Source organism: Cyanistes caeruleus, chromosome 13, assembly GCF_971803275.1.
Source record: "Cyanistes caeruleus chromosome 13, bCyaCae1.hap1.1, whole genome shotgun sequence".
Taxonomy (NCBI): domain Eukaryota; kingdom Metazoa; phylum Chordata; class Aves; order Passeriformes; family Paridae; genus Cyanistes; species Cyanistes caeruleus.
In genome coordinates this window covers 14,889,196-14,900,257 of record NC_141713.1, presented here as the reverse complement: position 1 = coordinate 14,900,257, position 11,062 = coordinate 14,889,196, and the positions used below count along the sequence as shown (strand labels likewise).

At 39.0% G+C, this 11,062-nt stretch overlaps 1 protein-coding gene across 19 annotated transcripts in view; it reads right to left on the bottom strand.

Annotated features, from left to right (window-relative positions):
- Nucleotides 1-9,301: 9,301 nt before the first annotated feature.
- Nucleotides 9,302-11,062, bottom strand: part of TJP1 (tight junction protein 1) — a 159,699-nt gene continuing 157,938 nt past the window's right edge. For all 19 annotated transcript variants that reach the window (XM_086849069.1, XM_086849072.1, XM_086849071.1 and 16 more), the window contains one exon: nucleotides 9,302-10,910. In XM_086849069.1, coding sequence (XP_086705195.1) covers nucleotides 10,816-10,910 — 95 coding nt within the window. In that variant the 3' untranslated portion in view covers nucleotides 9,302-10,815. The remainder of the gene's footprint in view (nucleotides 10,911-11,062) is intronic.

The window sequence follows — 11,062 nt, the reverse complement described above, 5'->3', positions numbered from 1 at the left end:
TTGTCATGTGCTGAATCTTAGAAGTACTACAGCAATATACTCTAATGTCTGAATTCTCTAACCTTTTCCTGTTGAATTATAGAGCATGGGCTGTAAATATTTAACTGAGACAAAGGAGGCTCTAAATTGTAGTAAGAATAAAGTGTTACCTCCTCCATTAGGCTCATTCTATTTTCAAAGGCATTCCAAGGTTCATTGGATGGCAAGAACAGATTTCATTGTCAAACATGAAACCTTCCTGGGAATGTTCAGTGAGAAACTACTCAGGTGAGAAATGAACAATGGAACTCAGAACAGAGCTGTAGCTTGAACCTAGAAGTTACAGAGACCAGAGCAGCTGAAGGCCTGCATGACCCACGGTGTTCTGATTGTGCCTATCCCCCAGCCCACAATGTGGCATGGTGCCCTTGGTGCTTGCAGGCACAAAACCAATGACTGCCAAGGCAGACAGAGACAGCTACAGCATTATCCAGCTGAAAAGAACTGATGGCAGCAGGGCTACTACTGATCAATTCTAGTATTGGAAGCTTTTAATATTTCTTGACATTGGGCACCAAACACAGGTGAGTTAATTTACCTTATAAATATGGCAAACACTGTGTAAATAAGGAAAGCTTTACAGCATTAATGTCTGCAGAATGAAAATTTCAAGTATTACATGAGAAGATCACACTATAGGATAAAAGCACTAGCAGCAACACCCATACTATAATGTGGCAACTTTGCAGGCACTTCATTCAGGAAGTCTCACTGAACACAAACAATTCAGCTGGATTAAAGTAGAGCTATGGACAGCTACAAGTACATTTTGTTCAATTAACAACAAAAATATGTAACCCACACTTAGGGATTTTGAACTAGATCTGTTATGTTTATTTGCTTCCACTCTTCTTCCATAAACAGTATGACAGCAGAGCAGAGGAGTAACAGCAACTGAGCAATTTTCTTAGCCGATTTTTAAACCACACTGGTGTCTTAGAGATGGGTCTTTATGAAGTATGGTATTGTTGTCACTACTTCTTTTGGACACAATCAGATGCTCCATAAATAAGTAGGACAGAGCAGTTCACAGATTAGAAGTCACCTAAATTCTTAAAACTGAGGGAACAGCTGCACTGGGGCTGGCACAAAGGTTATGCTATCTGGTCAGAAGAGTCGTAGGATGGTTAAGGTTGGAAGGAATGTCCAGAGGTCACTCTTGTCCAGCCCTCACTGTCCAAGCAGCATTACCCAGAGCCAGGTGGCTTTTGAATAGCTCCAAGGATGGAGAGTCCATGACCTCCAGGGGCAACCTCATAGCAAGTAAGTGCTTTGTGATGCTCAGAAGGAAACCTCTGGGTTCCATTCTGTGCCCACTGTCTCTCTAGCTGTGCCTCCAGACACCACTAAAAAGAGCCCAGCTCCACCTTCTTTGCACCCTTCCTTGTGGTAGTTGGTTTCTTCATATATTAAAAATAAAAGATACTCCCCAAGCCTTCACTGCAGGCTAAACTGCCCCAGCTTTCTCAGCCTTTATTCATAGCAAAGCTGCCCCACTCCCTGCACCACTCTGGCCCCTTGGCTCCACTCTCTCCAACACATCCACACCTCTCCTGTACTGAGGAGCCAGGACTGACCAGAGACCTCCAGGCCTGGCTTCAGCAGTGCTGAGCCAAGGGGAAGGATCCCCTCCTGGGGCAGCTGGCAATAGTTTACCTAATGCAGCCCAGGAGAGCACTGCAGATGCCTTTGCTGCAAGGGCACTCTGCCAGAATGGGAGCTGAAGCTCAGTGAATCGCAGTGATTCCTGCCAAGACCTTCACAAGGTGCTCTGATGTGCTGGCAACACACAGCAGAGCAGGGAGGTTTCCATGTGCCCCAGCACCAAAGAGTGAAGAGACACACGGCATTTCATGAGGTCACGTACCCACAGTGAAACCTTTCCTTGCCACAGCAATTTGCCTTCTGTTAATGCTGAGGGACACATAATTTCTACATGAGGATCACAAACAATGTGCACTAAAATAAAAAATTAAGATGTTGAATAAAGGTATGTATTGCAACTCCTCTTAGTGGGATTGAAAATTAGTCCTGGTTTCACTTCTGCACTTAGCTCAATTCAGCTACACTGCAGCAGAGCAGCACTACTGCTCCACAAGAGCTGTGACTGCACAGGATACATTTTTGAACCACCTCTTTTCAATTTGCTTTTCCTTTCCCAAATATATTGAGGATATTCCTGGGAGCATATCTGAAGTGACACTGAAGAAAACCTGGAGCATCTACTACATGCAAGACCTGGACCATTGTGCCTGTGTCCAGACTTGTTTTCTTCTCCTGAAATTACCTTTAGTTACATGTCAAGTGATTCACCTAAAAACCTGTCCACAAATTTAAAGTTTTACTATTAAGAGTCACTTTGTATTTAGGCTCATTATCTATTAAGACATACAGAAGGAAAGAAATTACTTACACAACCTTTCTTTTGGGTCTCTCTCCTCACTCACTGGTCCCAAAATAGCTGTTCTTAATGTAAAATAAACATCTAAACAAATCTACCTAGCAAATGACATGCCCATAAACACAGGGGCATAGCATTCTGGAATTCTGCACATGCCATAAGCAAATACTATTCTACATAGTTATATTTATCCTTACATAACTCTGCATCAGAACCCCAGAATCCTTTCCTATGTATTTTTAGAACTTAACATTCACTAAGAATAAAATGATGCACAGATGGATCCCTGGATTTCATTGCCTCACTAAACCCTTAAAATATCTGTTCATTCTAGTCAAGAGCAGAAACATTTTTGGAACATCAATTTTTTTGCTTAACAGAAAGATTTCTTACTCAGCTGTGATTGCTGAAAGAAGTGTCTGATCTCACCACCCAAAATTAGTACTTTTTGACAGAAAACTAGAGATAAGTAAATCTTTGATCTTCTTGGATTAAAATATTTTTTTAATTTCATGCAGATTTTTCCAAAGTCCGTGAAGTTACATGAAGGTATTCATAGAACATTTGGCATTTAACTTCTAGTTTGTTAGTAGAAAAATTATCATCTATACTCCAGATAACTATTTTCTTACAACAATTAAGAAAGCAAGGAGTTAAAAAGGGCTTAATAATGAATCATCTATTTATAGCAAAAGTCTCAAATGCTGGGAAGGCCTTTAAAAATTTAATTTTCTTAACTCCATATACATAATTACCCAACAGTCTAAACATTAATTCTGTTATATATTCCCATGGCACAAAGGTCATCTCCTTCTCCTGAAGAAAAACAGTTAGGAAAAAAGCTCAAGATGTAGAAAATCCTTTTATTTCAGAATTTGATCCAGATTACACCCTCCAGACTGTTATACAGACATCACACTGCTATGAAAAAAACATTTTGAGATAGTAAAAAACCCCTAGCAGTACAGTTTACATAGACTGTTCTTCAGGAAATTATTCTGTACTACACAGAATTCTTTCCTAAGGCTTGTTTGCAATTTGGTTAGAAAGAGATAACAGTTTATGCAAAGAGAACATGAAAAATGAATTAACTGCAGACTAAAAACGTCTATAAAAGTTCATAATCTCTTGCTGGGCATATTACATCAGACACCCTTCAGACACTTCCCCTTTCAGTTTATTAGTCCATAAAGAAAACCCAGTCCTGGAAAAATGACAAAATGACAAAAATACTGTGCTGTAACAAAGTGAGATGGCAAAAAGGCAGCTGGCCACAGTGAATTTGAGACTCCTGTCACACTGTCTCTTCGCTTTCTTAGCTTTCTAAATAAGAACATCTGTTTTGTAACTACAAAAGCAGCCTTCAAGCAACCACTGTTTCCTGAAAGCAGCAGCAAGTCTCAAAAAAATTAAGCCAATCTGCTTTGCAGAAGGAACATGATAAAGGACTATTTCTGCAAGTGTCCTTTACACTGAAGGGAACATGGACATCCTTTAGCTGTATGAGCAGCTCTGGGCTCCCTATTGCCATACCACTGAAGGCCATGCCAGGCTTTCTCATGACTGAATGAATACTCTCAACTTCTTCCCCTTGGCTACCTTGAACATGCCCCTTGTTCACAAGCTCTGACAGAAGTTTTAAATGACAGCTGAGGCACCTGCAGTTCTGCACTGATGTCCCTTTCCCTATAAAACAGAAGCAATTCCATGGAGCTCCTCTGTGCCTGAGCAGGGCACAGCTGCCTGCAGCCACAGCTCTGGGCACCCAGGGCTCTGCACAGGCCAGGCTGGGCTCACATGGTGGGCACAGCACTGGCACAGCTGCCACACATCTGTGCACAGCTGGACTCACAGCCCAGTCAGTGCTTGACATCAGACCTCTAATGGATTCCTGAGGCTCAGAGAAGGCAAATTTGCGCAGGGCTGCAGCATTCTAAGCAGCCACACAAGTTTGAAAAGACCAATTACACAATTAACTCTTTGTTAGTAAGTTTGAATATATGCCACTGGTACAGTCTGATGTGAAAATGCCTGGAGAATGAATAAAAAGGAAGGGCCACCACACTTAAACAGCATCTTTTGGCACTCAATAAAAACCTGCTGCCTTTCCCAACACCTTCCCTCTCTAAAGCTGTTTGCTGTTTCTTAGGTAAGACTCCCCCCCAGTGGTTATTATTTTCACTCACATGTGAGCTCAAAGGCTGCCACAGCTCTTCAGCCTGTGGAAAAAAGCCAGTAGCACTTGCCCAGTATTAAGCTTGATGAATCAAAAGAGTGGTAAGAGGCTATCAGAAGTTGTGATTTTGTATTAACCAATCTGTGTTGTGCATACACTGCACAGGAGCTCAGATGAGTTCTTTTTGTGCAGAAGCCTGCACAAAGGGAATCAATCTAACACAAATTGCTGATCTGAATTACTCCTTGGAAGTGTTTTTAATAATATATTCATTTTCTTTCACAGTATGAGAAAACAAACTTCTTATTTAAGAAGAGATTTTTTTGTTCACAAACAGGTGATTACTTTTGTTTTTCCTGTTTGCCAAGAGTAGTCCAGTTACATACACATTATTAGTATAATGTGATCAACAACCTCAAAACCCTCAACAATATGGTAAAACTATTTCTAATTGCTATGAAAATCCAGTAAAAGTTCAAAGGGTGCAAAGTTCAGATTTGAATTCTGACCACCCCAGAATGTCCAATGGATCCTATGGTAGGTGAACAAGACTTAGATACACAAGCACACCTCCCCTGTCACCTGCAAAGTTCAGACTTTGCACTAGTGGCAGGTGTGTACGTGTGTATACATAAAACCAGACTGAAAAACTCACAGGATAGGTAGAATAGTTTTCTAGTTTTCACTTATTTATATTCAGATACATTTTCTCTTTTCTTGAAGGGTTTTCAGAGTAGTTCTTACTGACAGTTTCTACCATTGTAAAACTACTTGTTTATGATAAAACAATACCTTTTTCTCTTAAAATAGGATGGAATTGAAGGACCAATGCGCACAAGGACTTGCACTCCTCCACCTCCATTTCTGTCATTTTGTCCTGAACTCCATGCAGGTATTTTTGCATGACAATATTCATGGTGTATTTTCTATACATGGCTCAATCACTAGAAAGCCTCAGCAAGGTGCTTTTTATTTTTGATATTTAAAAAACCCCAAGGATCACATCAGGAAGAAATGAAGAGACACATACAGAGAGACACTACCACATACAGAGAGTAGTACAAAGCATGCTGGCCTCACAGCTCACTACCTACCATGCTACACTTTAGAGAGCTACTGCCTACAGGCCAGAGGAGCAAGGTCATCAGCAAAGAGAACTATCTCATCAAAAGAAAGGAGAAACAGAAAACATTGTGAAAGTTATGAGTGTGCCAGGACAGTGCTTGCTATTCACTTAAACAAAACGTAGTACCTTTGTGTACAGACTCTGTGCTTTCTCATCACCTACTCTAACATTGCAAGAAAGGTGAATTCTGAACTTCTTGCCCCCAGAGCAATGCCAGCCTCCCTCACCTTCACTGCGGGATAGTTTTGCATCCTATACACAAATTCATCAGAAAACACAAAGTTTCTTGGGGAACTTTGCCAGTGTTTTTTGGAGTTGAGGGTGTTGTTAAACAGAACACAGCAGCAGCAGCAGCTCTATGGGCTCTCAGGAAACTCTTCCTGCTCAGTGACAGTTTTCAGCATTTGTGAAAAACTGCTCTCTCCTCTTACTGGCATGGTTTAAAACTGGGCAGCTGTTACTATCACAGGCCAAGACTCCTTACCATTTATGCCCATTAAACTATAGAAATTACATTTATGGAAATTATATTTAAATGCCACCAAAACAGAAAACAAAAAGTCTCCAGTTTCTTGCAACCAAACCAACCCCACAGGCTTCTATACCAGCATCCACATAAGGACAAGGGACTGGGGGATGAGTAAGCTTTATTTCAGTGGGACTGACACAGCTGCATAGATATTACTGCAATAGCTTGTCTGAATCACCTTCTGAAACTGCCTAGAAGCATGAAGATGTCAATTATTAAGAAAAAAGGAACGTCTGTATATGAAATGTATCTGAAAGATATGCAAGCCCACTTTCATCACTCCTGAATTCTCAGCAGACATGTGAAGGACTATAAAAGCCCTCGGTGTGTTGCTGACAGAAATAAAAAAAGTGGTGCCAATACTGATAAAGCTTAATTTTAAGCAATTATTTCCTGAGCACTAAGCTGATTTCCCCAATGTACTGCTTTACTAACATGCTACTTCAGTAAACAAATATGTAAACTTCTGTATCACTAATGTAATTAGTTAATGTTAATTCCACCTTACCTTTTTATTTTGCAATGTGAAATATTTGGTCATGAATTCAGGAAGGACAGCAATAAAATTAGGAGGGAAATCACTGCAGTCAGTTTCACTGTTACACCATCTATACTGGAAGTTCTCTGTCAGGCTCTGCACTATGAATGATCCTTCTAGCAAAGATGTTTCTCATCTTCTTCCTGCAAGGAATAATTTCCAATGCCAGGTTTCCCTCTGGCAAGATCATCTAAATCTCTGGCAAGGTTTTTAGATGTCTGTAATTTAGTATCACCATTAGTATGCAAAGATATAAAAGAACCTATCAGACTAAATACCTGATCTCATTTTCCTTTAATTCTACAGCCTTTTTCCTAGATCTTCCCCCAAATTCTAAGCCCTAAAGCTGAAAGGGAAGCAGGCCAAAATATTTCGGAGAAAAATGCTGATTATTTTTAATATAATTTAGAAACTAATACCTTAACTAAAATGTTTTCAACCAGCACTTACCTTAACAGGTTGTAATTGATTCTCCCAGCCTATCTACTGTGCTCATCAACTTTTGCATAAAACAGACAAGTAGTGCAAATTCTGTAAAGACAATGTAATAGTAAGTGTATTTATTCTCAGATCCTTGCTTACAAGATCATAAGGCACTGTTTGGAAATGATGAAAAATATTTTTACCCAATCATTTGATATCGCCAGTGGATGGAGCCAGTAGCCAGAAAAGTCCATACATTGCCTTCCTGAAGTGACTTAGATACTAAGAACATATTTGTCAAATATGCTTACCAACATCTATTCTCCAAAGCTGTATGGCTTTGATTTCCACCACCTGCTCCAGGTTACATTGCAGCAGAGAATCTTCAGCCATACCCTACCATTGCTGATCTGCTTCACCTAACCCAGGCTGGTAGGAATGGATTACTTTTACAAATGTAACTATTTGTGTATGTATCACTGAATATGTATTGCTAATTTTCTTGAAAAAATAATAATAAAAAATATCTTTATAAAAAAACTGAATCAGATAGAAACAGCAATTCTGTATCCCCTGTCTGTTTCCAGCACTGAAGGTCCTTATTAAAAATGAACACATGACTTGAGATTTACATTTTTAACTCTTCTGTATAATTTGTAGGGCCGAAGCTGACCACGACACCTCTGAGACAAATAGGAAGAATTAGGAGATCCAGTTTTTGAACTTCACATTAAACAGTAAATAGAAACAATATTACAGTGTTACAGGTGAACTTACCTCCTGCAGAGCCTAGCCTATATAAAACATATAAGGAATGCAACTACTTGCAAGGATAAAGATTTCAAAACCACTATTAATTTAAAATGTGTTATTTTAGCCTAGTTATTCTCACTAGTCATGTTTTAACCCAAAATAATGGGATTTAACGAGAAAGAAGGCATTCACGTGGCTCACATTGACGCTCTGACAAACATTCCTACAGAGAGACAGCAAAAGACAATTTCTCCAACAGGCTGTTTTACAGTAGAGTTGCCACATTTTTGAACAGGTTCAGTTTCATCTCACTTATGAAATGACAACAGAGCAAAAGCTGTTATTTTTTTTGTTGTTTTGACAGAAAGACATAACCCTACACTCTTTAAAAACAGAAGAGCAGAGAGATGTCATCTGGATCACTTCAGTAAAATCAACACAGGACAGTTAAATCTTAAAGCATGCTGGACTCCAGATACCCACGACACAAACTGTGAACAGTCCATGCAGTGTAATACCAGGGTGCCTCAAGTGTGACTGACTGACTCCTTTTGCAGTGCTTCACACGGTCCTGGTTTTGGCTGGGATAGATCTCCTTATTTTCTCCTTAGCAGGTGGTACTGTGCTGTGCTTTGAACTTCATTGCATCACTGCTGGTAACACTGACGTTTTAGTTTTCACAAGTAGTGCTTACCCTAAGCCGAGGACTTTTCCGTGTTTCATGCTCTGCTGGTGAGTGAGATAAGGCATGAGGAGGAATTGCAACAATAGTAAGGGCATCTTCTGGGCTAAGTCATGCCTGAGAAACAAAGCTTACTTGTAAGCACAAGTACAGAAAGGAAACATTAAGGTTACGCACTGTTTCCCAGCATTAAAAAAAAAATTATCTGTAAGAATTTATTTTCCCTGATAGGATAATACTAGTTAGCCATGGAATACTCCAAGCAGGTAATGGGATTCTGTAAGAATAACTTTAAAATAGTAGAGCTATACTATGTGTACATCTACATGCTAGAACACTACCAAGGATTTTGGAAGGTTAGGTGTCACAGGTAAACTAGCCTAATGTAATGAGCCAAGAGGGAAGTCTACCACTTCTACTCTTGTACTGAGAAATTCCAATGGATCCACACTGGAGTTCATCATTTCAGAAGCCCTGCTGTACACAGCTCAAACTGACTCCACACAATGGAGTTCTGGCTACACCTATGAACATATGGCAGATCCAGCTCTCTACTTACATAGAAAAAATAAAATCAAAATTGTGTTATGTACACATAAATGCATTTCAGAAACAATAAGATACTACAATCATCTTTATTATTTTAAAAACAGTTTTATTCTGTATATTTAGAAACGTGTAATTTTAATAACTGCAGAGAAAAAAAATCAGCCACACCTGAATAGCTAATAACTCATTAACAGAATGCAGTGGTATATTATCTAAACAGTAGTAGTGCCATTGTGCCGTAATAAATTGTCTATTAGTAAAAAAATACATTTCAGGGCACATAGTACAGCATCCTTATGACAAATTACAGTAGGGATACTTTTCAAGAATTTAATCAAAGTAGAGAATTCCGAGTTATATTCTTTAAATGCAGCACTTTAAAAGGTAACAACTTTGTGCATTTTTAAAAAATGTCCTCGTTCGTATATTGTAGAAATGCTGCTTTATTGCTGCAGATGTCAAAGTTCAAGGCTCAAAAGGTATGAGAATACAAAGATATCCTTAAGAAACTTCGTTTGTTTTTATATATATTTATATATATAAAAAGGTAAAGCTTATAAAAGTTAATTTACAAACCAAAAACAAAAGTGGTATGCACGCATTATATACAAGCGGTCTATAACATCTATAAATTTTCAAATGCATAGCAGAAAACATACCATCATTTTCTTCTGGTTCTCTTCTGGCTGATGAACACAAACAATGCTCGTTCTCGAAACCGAACTCACAATTTTTTGTTGTTGTTCCCCACCCCCCCCAGTCTCTCATGATATAATAATATCTAAGTAAGCACAAAAGCCATACAAACTTAATACAGAGAACTATGAGAGCTAAGACTATTAAAAACATGAGGGTAAGGCATCCCTGCTGGTTAATAGGTCTGTAATAATGTGGTTAATTTACAAATCCACAGAGGCATCTGAACCATAGTCATCCCACATGCTTTTCCCCCTCCCTCTTGTTCTCAGGACAATGTTTCCATATACAGCAAGTAGATGTGTTTGCATTACCTCCCAGCAGAGGAAAACATCTGAACTGTGCTACCACAAGCTGACTGCCATTTCATTGGACATGTACACCAAAAGTAATTTAAAAACCAGAGACCAAAAGGTAGTCTTGTGAGTTAAAAACACACAGTTGCAAAAAACGCAGGCCAAAATCTGTGTTTTCAACACTGAAGTATGAAATAAAGTTAGTTCCTCTGTGTATAGTTTCATTGGTACTTTCAGATAACAGCAAAATACTAGTAGTGTCATTTAACAGAAAAAAAAACAAAAACAAAAAACCCCAAAAAACAAATTAACAAAAAACCCCGAAAACAAAACAAAAAAACCCCAACCCAACACACAAGAACAACCAAACCAAAGCATACAGGACCTGCAAAACCCTTGTTCCCCCTGTACACTCCCTGCTTGTGGCATGTATTGTGACCATGGTTCAAAGAATGTACTTGCTAATTCATTGTTAGTTAAAGCAAGATGCTTAAACACTAAGATCCATTATCACTTATAGAACAGTTAATACTTGATAGAGTGTTTCAGTTTATATGTAAGGTCCATCTCAGTTTCATATTATTTACTCAGTCAGCTAACTTAATATTTAGAAGTGGTCAATTAGGACTGAGACACAGTTTGCTCCAACAAGATAGTTTGGATCCCCAGGAAGAGACTTGTTCTGCCAGGTTTTGGGGTCACCTGTGGGAGGAAAACACAATGCTGGTGTTTAGTATCTGCTGTCACACAGTATACATCTTGAAACAACCAAGCTTTTGGACAGGAGCTTTTAAGTTCTGAAGCTACACCTCTTTTGTTGTTGTTTTGGTTTTTTTTTCTTTGTTGCTGTTCTG